General features: G+C 42.1%; 1 protein-coding gene across 1 annotated transcript in view; it reads right to left on the reverse strand.

Annotated features, from left to right (window-relative positions):
* NAALADL2 (N-acetylated alpha-linked acidic dipeptidase like 2) overlaps positions 1-15,572 on the reverse strand; it is a 547,930-nt gene that overhangs the window by 58,641 nt on the left and 473,717 nt on the right. Inside the window, exon 12 of the mRNA XM_081008376.1 lies at positions 2,183-2,276. Coding sequence (XP_080864502.1) covers positions 2,183-2,276 — 94 coding nt within the window. The remainder of the gene's footprint in view (positions 1-2,182; positions 2,277-15,572) is intronic.

A 15,572-nucleotide genomic window follows, 5' to 3' on the forward strand; every position in this document is an offset into this window, starting at 1 on the left:
AGGCCTGGGGGTGGCTGCATTTGGCCACCATGCTTGGGATTCCTGCTCTAGGGGCAAGGTTGACTCTCCCAAACACTGAAGGAGCAAAGCTGCTGCACATATTGTAGGTGCCGACAGCCAGCTGTGATATTTCCTAGAGCCTGGGTCTCTCTATTTGCCTTCCCGGAGGCGGAACTGTCTTCTTTTTCCCCCTCCCTCTCATCCAAACACACAGATCAAGGTCATTCATTTCTAACACAGAGCTTTCAAGAACCGGCTGATAAATCAACTCGAGCAACTTATTCGGCATTAAATTATCCCTCTTCCTAGTGGCTGCAAGGAGAGAGGCAAGCCGGAGTGATCTGCTGCCAACGTGAACTGCAGCAATAAATAAGCAAGATGGCCAGTCTTCAAACCAAGGAGCCATGGGGGTTCTGTGCTTTTCCCCCTTTCCCTTTTCTCCATTTGATGTTGCCCTACAAGGAGCTGGGGAGAAACACCCTCGCAGTTTGGCCCTAAAATGGTATTTATCCTTGATTGTGATTTAAATACTGGTCACTGGTGTAACTTCTATTAAAAATTATACACAATTCTATTGTGTTGTCTCAACACAATGTAAGATCCACTAACTTCACTGGAACGTACTCCGAAGTAAATGTGTAGCATTTATTATTATATAGTTTATAGTTTAGAAAATATTTATTGTAACTGTTGAGTGGATTTCGGTTTAATTTTTATATGGTGATATTATTATTTTATACTATCCTAATGATTGTTGAATGTTACTTTTTTGATGTAGGTTGCTTATTTTAAAGCTGGGGAGGGCGGGATACAAATAATTTATTATTATTATTATTATTATTATTATTATTATTATTATTATTACAAGTTTGGTCATAGTTGTTTCCATGTGCGCTCCTAAGATTCCTGCTCCAAATTCATAGAATCATGAATTTATATGCTATATGCCGATCTTTAATACAATTCACTTATCTCATTATGTCCATTTTCTGCTTGCTCTTTTTCCATGCAGTCATTGCTTGGTCTTAACATGCTGGGAACCTCTTCCTACCTTTAAAAAGGAGAAGTTTCCCTTTTTTTAAGGATAAGAAGAGGGCTTCACATTCCTCTGTTTTTTCTGATCCCCAGGCTGGGCTAAGAAGAAATATTCCTCTTCTTCTACACCAGCATTGCCCCAGGAAGCTAAAATTCCTCTCTCTCTCTCTCTCTCTCTCTGTGTGTGTGTGTGTGTGAGAGAGAGAGAGAGAGAGAGAGCCTGCTGCTGAGTCTGCTCCTCACCTTCTGCTGACATATAGCTCCTGAAGAAGTAGCCAACCCTCAATGTGGTCCCCGGGCCAAAAAATATAGCCAATCCTGATGCATAGGACTGCTCAGTGCCAGATTTATGTATAAGCTAAACAAGCTATAGATTAGGGCCCCACCCTCTTGGGGGTGCCCCCAAAGACATTAAAGGGGGGAAAACCTGGATGTACATTTCCAAAATATAAGATAAAAAACAAATGCAATAAAACCTACATGCAGCAACAGTGTTTTGTGTTGTGTAGGCTCCTATGATGTAAATAATGGGCCCTGCCTGCTAGTCTGCTCCCTAAAATATCACTGGTTTGCTCACTTCTATATATAGAGTGCCTACATTCTGCATGGACGTTTTGCATGACAACATGTGCAAATGGCTTTAGATACCTATTAGGTCCATAAATTAGCATATAGCATATATTCAACACAAATATATATACACATATATTCAATAAATGTTGACAAAGGACAGCTGGACATATAAAGGGCCCCATTACCTTCAGTAGCTTAGGGCCTCATCAAACCTAAATTCGGCCCTGGGCGTGCTGCTGTAATTTATAACACACAAATGCCTACACACTTTCTTCTTTATTGGCTTACATGTTATACCCCACTTTTCTTGCAACATGGAGCCAAAGGACCCTACATGGGATTCCTCAAGCAGTCACCCACCTAGACACTGATCACACCCAGACCTGCTGAGCAGCAATCAAGTTCCTTCAGACCATAGGCTGGGTATGCATACAAAAATTTGGTCCAACGAAATCGGCACGTACTGTTTGTTTACAGAGATGAAAAGCAAATGCTCACCATCAAAAAGCAAAGGGATAAATAAAAAAAAAGACATTCACCAAGAATCCTTGGACCATGGAACAAATTACCGTACCTCTAAAGCTCTTCTGAACTTCTAATGCAATATCCAGGGCATTAAAGGGCAGTACTGGGTTGTTGGCAATTTGCAAAATTACTTCGCCTGTCAGCTGGAAGGAAAAAAGAAAAGAGAGGAAAAAAACAAATAAATGGAGATGAAATAAATTTTAACACATTTTATGCCTAATAAAAAAGTCTATTCTGTATTGTTCTCTACAGCCACAGCAGGCACTGTAACTCGCCGATGGTTTGACTTCACATCCAAAGTTGCATTCTTTCATTGTCTTTCGAAACAGACAGATGCCAACAGTATTATATCTAAGCACCGTATTCTGATCCATAGTTCACCATATGTTTCAATGTACACAATCAGGCCTCTTGCGCAAGCAGTCCTCTCCATTCATTTCAATGGCAGAAGTGGCATGGTATGAGCAAAATCATGTGTGTTTCATATAACCCCCTCTCTGTTAAAATGAGCAACTTGATTTATAAGATCTCTTACCTGCCCTTCACCATAAAGTTCAGGATCTGGCTAGAACAATATATTATGCAATCATAAACACAGACGAAACTGTTCCAACCAAAACAGAGCAGTATATATTTGACAGGAGAGACGGATCCCACAAAACAAAATACAGTCATACCTCAGGTTACAGGTTGTGCATTTTCAGGTTGCGCACTGCGCCAAACCCGGAAGTACCAGAACAAGTTACTTCTGGGTTTTGGCGCTCGCACATGCGCAGAAGCACTAAATTGCACTTTGCGCATGCACAGAAGAGCCGAATCGCAGCCCACGCGTGCGCAGACACGTCACACGGATCACGATCGCAACCCAAGCGTCCACTGTACCTTACTTGCCAAAGAGCAATGAACATTTGCATCTTCAGAATATGGCAAAAGATGTACACACACAGTGGTATGTGGAGGAAGTTCCACAATTTATGGGCTGCCATTCTTTTTTGCACTTCTGAGGCCCCTATGCAGATCTTGACATCCCAGAGCACAGCAGATTACTCATGTTCACAGAGAATAATTGGATCAGGGGGAATGTCTGATTTAGAACAGTGGCCTTCAACTTGACCAGTTCCAGGCTCCACCATTAATTCCAGCCTGATATATAGTATCACTTTCAGTGTTCTCACTTATCATTTTTTTTCAACCTAAACTATTTGCCTTTACTTACTGCCATTAGGGCTGTCAACCATATGAAGGGTTTGCCCTTGATTAATGTTCTGTCTTTTCACCGACTAATCAATTAACTTTAAATGCATTTTGCATATTACCCAAAGGCACTGCAAGGTAAGATATTTCACTACTTAATAAACAAAAGCTCCACCACCCAAGAATAGAAAGAATAGGCAGCATTAACATATGAATGTGCTTTTTATTATTATTCTATATTACATTAATACATTGGAACTACAAAATAAAGAATATTGCATTAATAGTTGCTCTCACTGATTACAATGGGCTTCTGCCAATTCATCAACCTCATGTAGTTGACTACCGGTAATCTATCAACAAACTGATTCCACATGAACATCTGCCTTTCTTTTTCTCTTATCTTCCTTCTCTCATTCTTTCTTTCAACAATATAGTTGCTACATCCTTTACAGGCTGCAGCTTCTAGAGGAAGCCCCACATATGAGGTTCAGGCACCAGGTTTAAATATCAGGGAAGGTTGCCCAGGCCTTTTAAACTTGACTCATTATTTTATTAACTCCTTATTTGGGTTTGTTTGTTTTTTTGTATTTTATAACATACGGTGTTATCTGCTTTAGTGTTCGGTTTTAATTCCCGGGTGTGTTATTTTTGACATTATATACAAACAGGCATTGCCTCATGAAGATAAGCTGCCTTGAAAAGTCTCTTATGGCACAGTCTTCTACCAGTCTACTCAGAAGAACCCTGTTGAGTTCAATGAGGCTTACTCATTGCTGTTTAGTGGTAAAGAGCAGGTTTGTGTGAAGAAAACTCCAGTGGGTGGGGTGGGAATAAAATAAAATAAAGCTGAAAAGTGCAACCCATGTGCTTTTTACAGAGCAAACAGCAACCCACAGAAAACCCAAACTGCTGTTTGTTGCACTTCAGCTTTAAAGAGCAGGAAATCATTCATGGGGAAAGATCCGGGGAAAATTTGGAGCTTTAAAGTGCAGACCTTTGCTTGGCCATAGCCTCATGTCAGTGATTTGAAGGCCACCTGAGGGGGACAGGAGGCCTGCCTGTGGATTGGCCAATAGTAGGCAGGCCTGGGCATTCCCCAGGGGGCAGGACTTCCCGGCTGATGAGCATTGCTTGGTTCTGCCCCTCGGTTTTCCTTGCCTGGCTCAACTAGCAGTTAGGCTTTGGCTAGAGGGGAGGTTGTAGCCTTTGCCTGCTCCTCCAGATGTCTTGGGACTACAACTCCCATCATCCCTAGCTAACAGGACCAGTGGTCAGGGATGATGGGAAATGTCTCAAAATATATGGAGAGCCGAGTTTGCCTATGCCTGGTTAAAGGTATACTGTTAAAGGGATCTGTGAGGTGTTGCATCTGTCCCATGTCCCGGTGGGGGCTAGGGCCATAGAACTCCTCCAGTGGGGACCCTTCAGGGGGTACCCCTATTTGATGTAGGTCATAGTGGCCCCCATAGTGTGGTTTACCCTTAGATACACTCCCAGCAGACAGGATGAAGTTGAATAAATGGCTTCACCCAATGCCTATGCCTAAACCTCATATCTGTAACCATTAAAGCTGTGGCCTATTTGAACCCCAAAACTCTATACTGTTGTCTGGTCTGGTTATTTCATTACGTAGCGAGTGACTGGGTCACGGGGCCTTGGCACGCAAATTACTCTGTACTATCTGATATTTGAGAAAGAATCATTGTTGACACCCAGAAAAGATGTTGTTGGAACATTATCAAACATCCAGGATTTCTGGAGACAGGGGAAAGGGGGGGGGGGAGATATCCCAGCAGAATATCTTAAAAGCCTGCAAAGAAATTTGGGGCAAGACACATCCACAGTACATGGAGACAGAGAGCACACTATAGATCAGCTTGAAACCCACTTCCAAGCAGGGGCAAGATCTGAAGCTGTAAAGATTTCTACCTAAAGGGGAGAAAATGCCAGGGAGGCTGCTGAGAAAAAGAGCTGTCATCTTCTGTGAAGGAAGAGCAAGGAGGTGAAAGGAAGCTCTGCAGAAGAACAAAGTTAATGATATCCCAAGGGACCAAGAAAGAAACTGGAAAGTTAGATCAGCATTTTTTTAAAAAAAGATGGGTGGGGGGTAGCTAGGGATGGAAGAAGATATTTTTCTGTTCCAGATTGTATCCATTGCATGCAACACTCTTTCCATTCCACTGCAGTTCACCTTCTACCAAAAACTACGTCATTCATCTCTCTGTCCAGTGTGGCAAAATTATGTCCCTTGAATAATTTGCATATTTTATTATTTAAATCACACCAGTTACCGTACATTGCCATTGTGTTATTGCACATCATGCATTTCAATGCAAAAGGAAACACAATGCAAATTGGTTGGGGGGGGGGGGGGACAGACAGACACAATTTATCATTTGTAGGCTGAAAAGGACAGCAGCAGCAAATACTCATCATAGCCGTAGAATTCATTTCCATTACAGGCAATAGATGAATAAGTGAACAAAGTCAATTTCCTCCCCCGTGTTTTTGTTGGAATTTCCCAACACGCTTGGGTGCCAAATCCCACATCCCAATGTTGAGCACACCTAGTGAAGACTTAACAATACATTTTTCCAGCAACTGGATCAGAATACTGACCGTTCCTCAGAATAATCCCCTTTTATCAAACTAAGTGGAAAAAATTAAATTTACCAACTGATAACTAGCTAGATAAATGTATTTACATTATATTTCCCTCTCAAGAGCTCAAGGTAGTATTCTACAATTCTATGATTCACCAATGGAATGAAATAAATAAATAAAACCAACTTGAAGGGAGGAAGAGTTGGCTCCCAACAGTTAAATTTAGAAGTGTCGAAATAAAAAGGTAGTTGCGGGGGGTGGGGAGAGAACCTTATCAGTAAAGCAATTTACAAATCTTGTGATCTCCCTCCCTCTCTGTCTTTCCTTTTGCATTATGTCACAGGCAGTTTATATGTGTGTTAATGGGGTAATCATAGCGTTTATTAAATCACGTATGTGGAACGTTAACCTGGAGAAATCAATCATGGGGAGGAAAGCTTGGAGCATTGATTTTGAGCAGGGTGAGTAATAACTTTGCAGAAACGTGCATCAAGCCCGCATAATGCAGCAAGACAGAAAAGGCCACTGATTTCTTATTTATGGTCTTATTTTTGGCCATGCCATCCCAGGAGCACAGCACTGAACATACATGCAAAATAGACACAGCGCTCCAAAGACAACTTTTTGAAACACGGCCTGAACTTAAAAAATAAATAAATCTATGATTTTCAATTTTATACATTTCAATAATTTTACAATCATTTTAACATTTTGAAACTCGACTTCCTTCCTCCCCTTTCTGAGGTTCCTTAAATTTATTTTTATATTTTCTGCATATTCCAAATTACATGGCCTGAACTTAATGTCCTAATTATTGAACATAATGGCTGGAATCCAAAGAGATACTTTAGGTACATCCAAGAACTTCGGCACACAAATTGAGATTATCAAGTCTTCTACTTTGAAAAACAGACAACCACCATGCCATAGGACCAAACTATTTCTGGACATCTTCAAGGTTTCCAAAGAGGTCAATGGAAGGTTTTTTGGGGGATCCATGAATATGGGTCCAAAAATGATTTTTCCAGTGCAGTAAAATAAGTTGCATGCAAAATGTTGTGTTTAGGTGTTTTCTTTCCCCTAATGAGATGAGTGGTCCATAGATTCTCAAAGAGGTCTGTGAGCCAAAAAGGGTTTAAGAACCACTGTTTCAGGCTGTTTGTTTCTTCCACTGCTGTATTTCCCCTTTTACACTTTAAAATAATTTCTCAGGCCCATCACATTTCCTGGAGTGTCCCTGGAAAACAGCAAAATATTTCCATAGACACTCCAGGAAATGTTACAGGTAGGTAGCCGTGCTGGTCTGCCGTAATCAAAACAAAATAAAAAAAATCCTTCCAGTAGCACCTTAGAGATCAACTAAGTTTGTTATTGGTATGAGCTTTCATGTGCATGCACACTTCTTCAGATACTCCAGGAAATGTCACATTTCCTAGGAAATCCATGGGAACGTGTGGCAGAAATGGGAGGGAGGGAGGGATGGAGGAAGGAAAGAAGGAAGGAGGAAAGATCTGGTTAAGTTTACATTAACATTTTAACTGAACTGAAATTACCTCCCTAAAAATAAACATTATCCCACCTTAACTTGGGACAATGCACTAAGCCACAAATGTTTGGGGAAATTACTCATGACACAATGAAAGCTGCAGAAACTCCCTGTTTTCTTGGGGTTGTGGGATGAAAGGAGTGAATGTTTCCCATGTTGGATTTTCAAGCGAAAACAAAGGAAAACTAGCAATTTAGCTAGGGTAGAAATTTATGTTCCCAGAATACATAAATAGTGTGAATATGCACTTCAGTTCTGCCATTATTTTCCCTGACTGCAGTGTTTGCCCTGGTTATCCCATAATTCCCCCTGACTTGCTGCTTTCTGAATTAGTCCCATGGGCAACCCCACCCAATCACACACTAAAGAGGGTTACTTGGCCATTAAGATTTAGGTACGCCATGATGAGGGCAAGTGAGGGCAATGCAAATTAACAATTTCATGCAAAGTTTGGGAAAACTGCCAAAATATAGAGAAATTTTTGGAACTGCCCAAAATGTCTGTGAAAAATGGTGCCCTGTACACATTGTACACATTTCTTCAAGCTTGTTCATAATGCTATATAACCTTCCAGTTTCACATTTCTTCTCTGGCACTATTGACACTCAAAGGTTAAGTAGTAGGATGTATTTCTGTGTTTAAACAGACAGCTCAACAAACATCTAATCTGACAGGATACATTTTGGGTCAGCAGAGGGCTCTCTGAGAGAAGACTAGAGTAATTCAAAAGCTGCTACAGATGAACTAGAGCATAATAATTCACAAAAGATAGCTGTTTCTAAACAAGATAGGATTAATCATTTCAATAAATGCTACAAATATGATGTGTATTTCTCTAAAAGGAAAACACTTCATATATTTTATTCATGCTTTGGGAAATATTGATCAGGAAATAAATGCATTAATGAACAAGGAATGTCCTGTATTTTTAAGTGGGACTGAAACTCAACAAAAAGGCTAGATATTGGCATGTATAGAAAGTCATACACCAAATTCAGAAACTTCCTTGACTATCAGATTGGCCTTCAGCAACATGGGATCACTGGTGGGATCGTGACTGCAAGATGTATTCTTTACCTGAAGGATGGTGACCAACCCCCTTTATTTAGCAGAAATTCAAAACCACATTAGGCAGGAGAAAAGCCCACCAAAAATCCCTCTCTTCAACTACCTCTGTCTATCCTCTAGTGGTTTTGGACTGGAACTATTCCAGACTCTGGTGAACTGGAACATATCAAAAACAGTTTGGATTTCCTTCACATTATAAAGGCCTGAGTAGGACAATCATGAGTTCACTGAATACCACCAGCTGAGAACAATGCCACACACATATGGGCTCCTCATTCAGACCATCCACTGAACACAGAGTGAAGCTAGTGGTCTTTGACACTTGGGAACAGGACCAGCACAGCAGCTTGTGATGCCTCACCCTAACCTGGTGCCAGACATAAAGTCCTTGGAGGATGAATGAGAAACTCTATAGGTTGAGGAACTTGGAGAGCAGGCAGGGTCTCCTGGAACCAACTCTGAGGAACTCCTTGAGGGGCCTTCTAGTGGAAGATAAGCTAAAGAACTCATGAAGCTGTCAGAGGATGGGGTGAAACCACTCCTCAGTCCAAAGGCCTAGGTCTAGGCCAAAGAGCATTGACATAGCATGTATCTATGGACCAAGTATCAACACACAACTCATCAGCAAGCAACCCCTTGAAATCCTTTACCACCAGCAGCTGGGGCTAGGATATGGTCTAGGAGACCACAGTATAGAGGTCTCCAAACCTTCCAGTTACTATAGACAACATTAGTCTCCATCTCCTTGTTCTTTGCTCCTGTGTATAGTTTCTCCTCCCTGCTCTACTCTCAGTGATATTGACTTTGGATTGTTTCCTGATATAGGAGCCAACTCCTAGGGGCTGAGGTCCCTTCAGCCCCCCAATAAAATATCTGAGGGGGCCAGGCCCACCAAAGGTTGATGGGCACTACCATTCAAATAGGGTGGGTGTGCCCCGTCATGTGCTTGATTATGTGGGGTGGGGCTTACCTGACCCCCCCTATTTTATTCAAGTTATTTCCTGACCTTGATGCGGGTTCACGCCTGGGACCTAGACCTCTGTGCTTGACCTTGGCCTTTTGAGACAATAGTGCACATTGAACCCTGTTCTCTTGCAAGAATGTTTTGGTCAAAGGCTTTTACCTCCTTGGACTAAGACTTGAGCCCCTTGTGGCCACTCCAGCTCTTCCATAAATGTATGACGGCACTTCTGAAAGGAGCTGGTGCATGGGGGTGGTTTTGAAATGTGGTCTAAAACCATGAGCTCCTCCAAGCACCCTACTTCTCCTGAAAAGCTTCACTCGGTTATGCTAAATGTTTGTGCCAAAAGGATCTCTATATCATTTTGTCCACCCAACTCTAGAGCCATGTTGTCTTGGTTACTATGTGCAGCCCTCAGAGTGACAGCTATAGAATAATATTTTTTAAAACCCTAGCAATTATGCATAATGTTCTTCCCATAAATCAGGGTGTCATGTTTGTAAGGCAAATGGCATTTTTGAATTCCTGCTTATGCATGATCCATAGCAGACTTAAGGAGGGGAAATGGGGGGGGGGGGGGAACAGGATCAAGCCTTTGTTTATATATATATATTTATATATGTATTGTTAGAAAAAAATCTTAATTGAGGAATGATGGATTAGCTGAGCAGGTACAGGAGATATGCTCAGCAGTGCAAATTGAATACAGTGGTACCTCGGGTTACAGACGCTTCAGGTTATAGACACTTCAGGTTACAGATTGAGCTAACCTAGAAATAGTACCTTGGGTTAAGAACTTTGCTTCAGGATGAGAACAGAAATCATGTGGGGGCAGCGGGATGCCCCATTAGCTAAAGTGGTACCTCAGGTTAAGAACAGCTTCAGCTTAAGAACGGACCTCCAGAACAAATTAAGTTGTTAACGCGAGGTACCACTGTACTTGAAACATGCTGAACACAGAAGTTCAAAAATAAATAGAATAAAATGACATGTTGTGTATATGCATAGTACATTTTTGTATGTGTGATGTCAGTGGCGTAGCGTGGGGGGTGCAGGGGGGCCCGGCCGCACCGGGCGCAACATCTGGGGGTTAGGGTTAGGGGGCGCAAATCCACGAATTAGGGGGCGCAAATCCACGGGTTAGGGGGCACAAATTACTTGCCTTGCCCCGGGTGCTGACAACCCATGTTACGCCACTGTGTGATGTAGCTTTCATTTAAAAAAATCTAATTCATCACAATACTTAATAGATGTGTCTGTATATTTGATAATGGATTTCATTATGGTATGTTCACAGCTGGGGTTTGTGTATCCTCAAGAGACAAAAATGAGGTGTCTGTTATCTTGGTTGCAAATAGCAAGGGGGAGAATCAAATTCTCCAACCACAACTTATTGGATCACCTAAGGGAGCTCTCTTATTGGCTTAAAGCAATTATTAGTTCTTGTATTACTCATGCAGTAAGGAATAAATCTAGGTTCTAAGAACACACAAATCTGGTATCATATGAGTAATGTCACGAATGAGCCAGACATTTACAAATGCAAACAGATGCACAATTTGTCCGATGTTTGTGATTCATCTATCTGGTGCAGTGTATGAATGATCCCGAGGCCTAAGGCTCCCTGTCAGCCAAGCAAAGGAAATCATGGGGTGAAATATCTAAATTGGAATACAAGCACTACCCTTTCTACCCAGTCCATGACAGCAGTAGTCAGCAGAAATATAAAATCCCCAGTGTTGGTTTCCAGTGGTAACTACATGCTGTTTCCAATGGTAACTACATAGGTGAAACCAAGCATTCTTGAAGATCTGAGACATAATCGGATGGGGAAATTTTTTTGTGGACAAGAAAAACTTGTCACCAGGGGGGCAAGCATTTCTCTCAACATGACTGCTTCTCCTCTGACCTCTTGATCCTTGTCCTTTAAAAGATGGGCTTGGGAATTACAGTTCCTGACCTTGGGAAAGACAATGGAGATACTGGTTTCTCGGGTCAAAATACATTCTAACCTCTTGCTTTTTTAATGGATGCTATGTGTTTTTAAGTGCCGAATATGTCAGTCAACGTTAGACTGCAAAAAAACCAAAAAACAACCAAACCAGTGCATGTTAATAACTACTTTTCGGCTACTTCTAAAACAACACATCATGTCTAGAAGAGGAAGACATTCCCCCCTCTCCATTTGACACTTCCTCTGCGCCAAACGGGAACGGGTGGTGCTGTGGGTCAAACCACAGAGCCTAGGACTTGCTGATCAGAAGGTCGGCAGTTCGATTCCCCACGATGGAGTGAGCTCCCGTTGCTCGGTCCCTGCTCCTGCCAACCTAGCAGTTCGAAAGCATATCAAAGTGCAAGTAGATAAATAGGTACTGCTCCAGCAGAAAGGTAAACGGCGTTTCCGTGCGCTGCTCTGGTTCGCCAGAAGCGGCTTAGTCATGCTGGCCACATAACCCAGAAGCTATATGCCGGCTCCCTTGGCCAATAAAATAAAGCGAGATGAGCGGCGCAACCCCAGAGTCGGCGACGACTGGACCTAATGGTCAGGGTTCCCTTCACCTTTACCTTTACTGTACCTAACGTAGGAATGTAAGCTCCTCTGGGCAGGGACCTGCCCTCCTATACTATGTAAAAGTGTTGTGCGCACAGGGCCGTCTTTAGCATATGCGCCGCCGGGGTGCAAAGATCTGCCCAGCGCCCCCAGATTTAGTGTTGCCCACGTCTACACCCAAGATATACTTCTCTGCGGTTGCAGGCGAGGCCATGGCAGCGGCAGCAATGGCAGCAGCGTTCTGCTCTTCCAAGTCTCACTGCCGTCGCCCCTCAAGAACTGGGTGCCTGAGCTCTGCAAAGTTGTACAGTTTCACATCCATGCATTTTTAAAAGCTCCCCAAGAGGAGGAAGGAGAAGAAGAGGGATGCAGCAGCCGCGCCGACGGCGGACGAGAGAGCAACGCCTCTCAATGCAGAGCAGGACTCTGTGGAGGAGAAAGTGGCCAGGGTGGAGGTGGCAGAGGCGGCCGGCTTTGAATATCAGCTTGATCAAAATTATTTATTTCATAACAGGTAGATAGTTAAGGTAGATAGTTTTTGAATTATGGTGCTGGAGGAGACTCTTGAGAGTCCCATGGACTGCAAGAAGATCAAACCTATCCATTCTTAAGGAAATCAGCCCTGAGTGCTCACTGGAAGGACAGATCCTGAAGCTGAGACTCCAATACTTTGGCCACCTCATGAGAAGAGAAGACTCCCTGGAAAAGACGCTGATGTTGGGAAACATTGAGGGCACAAGGAGAAGGGGACGACAGAGGACGAGATGGTTGGACAGTGTTCTCGAAGTTACCAGCATGAGTTTGATCAAATGCGGGAGGCAGTGGAAGACAGGAGTGCCTGGTGTGCTCTGGTCCATGGGGTCACGAAGAGTCAGACACGACTAAAAACTAAACAACAACAACAAGATAGTTTAGAGCGGCGGGCACCCGGCGCCTCCCAGAATTCAACGCCCAGGTGCCCTGCACCCCTTGCAACCCCGGGTAAAGACGGCCCTGTGTGCACACCAATGGTGCTTTGCAGATAAACACACCACTGAACTCAGCAGGAAGGGGTCATAGTTCCATGGAAGAACCTGGGATTTGCCTACAGACGGTCCCAGGCTCAGTTGCCAGCATCTCAAGGTGCTGAGAGACTGCAGAGAGACTCTTGGCTGAAACACTGCTGTCAGACAGTGTAGACAATACTGAGCAAGATGGACCAAGTAGTCTGACTTGGAAGAAGGCAGCATTCTCTTGCATCTTCCTGATGATCGCCTTGTTAAGCAGCCTAACGGCATGCAAGATTGCAGCCTTTGTGACCAGATTGCTGCCTTCTGCAAGAGGCTATGCAAAAACCGTGTTTTACTTAGCCTGAATTAATAAATTCTGAAGCAGGCCACCTATCAATAATATATTATATCCCCTTGAAAGAATGGCTATATTGTAGGATACACTCCAAGCAATGAAAACTTAAGCTCCTTTTAATTGTCAATCTTACCATCATTAAACACATTCATGGAAAGAGCTTTTTTAAAACAAACGAACAAACAAAAAAAACTCCCAGTGCTTCCCACCAAAATGAAAGTGCTAATGCAAAGAAGAACTCTTTGATCTTGAAATAAAAGTTTCATTTCAGGTGAAATTATGGAAATGTGGAAATATTAAGTTCCATTGTTAGAATTAAGAAGAAGTAAAACTGAATGAGGAAGAACTAGGGCTGTAATTCAGAGGAGAGAGGTCACTGATTGTATGATTTTCTGCTCTCAGTGTCAATGCCTAGAAAGGGAGATCTGTCCTTGGAAACCCCTTCCCAGGCAGTCTGGATGAACCAACACTGGTGTTTCCCTGTTGTTGGAGCTCTGATGGCAGGCAGGGCAGAAAGGAGGCATGCTGGGAATGGATCCTGTTCTCCCAACATGCTCCTGGAACACAGGCTGTGGGGCTAGAACAGTGTTTCCCAAACTTGGGTCTCCAGCTGTTTTTGGACTACAACTCCCATCATCCCTAGCTAGCAGGACTGGTGGTCAGGCATGATGGGAATTGTAGTTCAAAAACAGCTGGAAGGCCAAGTTTGGGAAACACTGGGCTAGAATATAGAAATGGAAACAATGACCCATCTCTGCATTATAGCACTTAGCCTTTGATCCTATTACCTGGCAGCAGGTCCTACGCAAGGGCCAAACTGCAGGACCACGAATATAAACATGGTTAATGAATTTTTGTGCATGGATGTACAATCATTTCCACAAGTTGTATGGACCACTCACTGTATGAGAAGGCTTCTCCGTGGGGAATAGATCCTCTGGATTCCACTTGATTTTCCTTGTGAATGTTTTTGTTGTTTTTTTAAAAAATATTTATTCCAATTTTAAAATTACAGAAAAAGAAAGTAAAAAAAAAAGAAAAAAACAAATCACATACATCTTATAAAAGACAAACAGTAAAAGGAGAAATACAAAAGACAAAAAATCACAATAAAAAATAACAAAAATCAAATTAAACCATTACAACCGTCTTCCCATTTACTTGTTTCCATGACTTCCTCTCACCTCCCTGCCTTGTATTCTAATTTGAATCGTATCTCCAGCAAATCCTTCTAACCCTCTTTTCATTTACTTATTTTAACATTCGAAAGTAGTTAATTCTCCTCTATCTTTAGTTTACACTTCATATTTACTTATTCCATTATACCCTGTCTGCCAATACGATCTAATATTCTTCTCCAACCTTTTCTAACATTCTTTTATATTACAGTGTTTCTGAAGATATATTTTAATTTTTTTCCAGTCTTCTTCCATCGACCCTTCTTCCTGATCTCGAATTCTGCCGGTCATCTCAGCCAGTTCCATATAGTCTATCACTTTCCTCTGCCATTCTTCTCGGGTAGGCAATTCTTGTGTCTTCCAGTATTTCCCAATAAGTATTCTTGCCGCTGCTGTCGCATACATAAAAAAATTCCTGTCTTCCCTTCGCACCAATTGGCTGACCATGCCCAAGAGGAAGGCCTCTGGTTTCTTCAAGAAAGTATATTTCAATACCTTTTTTAATTCATTATAAATCATTTCCCAGAAGGCCTTGATCTTTGGGCACGTCCACCAAAGGTGAAAAAAAGTACCTTCATTTTCTTTACATTTTTCATTTTCTTTAGATTTTTGCTAGCTTGACTGGGGTTAAGTACCACCTATAAATCATTTTCATTATGTTTTCTCTTAAGGCGTTACAGGCCGTAAATTTCATACCTGTGGTCCATAACCGTTCCCAGTCAGCAAACATGATATTATGCCCAACATCTTGCGCCCATTTAATCATAGCAGATTTAACCATTTCATCCTGTGTATTCCATTTCAACAGCAGATTATACATTCTTGACAGATTTTTAGTTTTAGGTTCTAACAATTCCGTTTCCAGTTTAGATTTTTCCTCCTGGAAACCAATCTTTTTATCTAGGTTAAAAACCTCCCTTATTTGATAGTAGTGAAGCCAATCTCGAACTTTAGTTTTTAATTTATCAAAGCTCTGCAATTTTAATTTAT

The sequence above is a fragment of the Podarcis pityusensis genome (assembly GCF_964106645.2).
Source record: "Podarcis pityusensis genome assembly, chromosome: 5".
NCBI classification, from domain to species: domain Eukaryota; kingdom Metazoa; phylum Chordata; class Lepidosauria; order Squamata; family Lacertidae; genus Podarcis; species Podarcis pityusensis.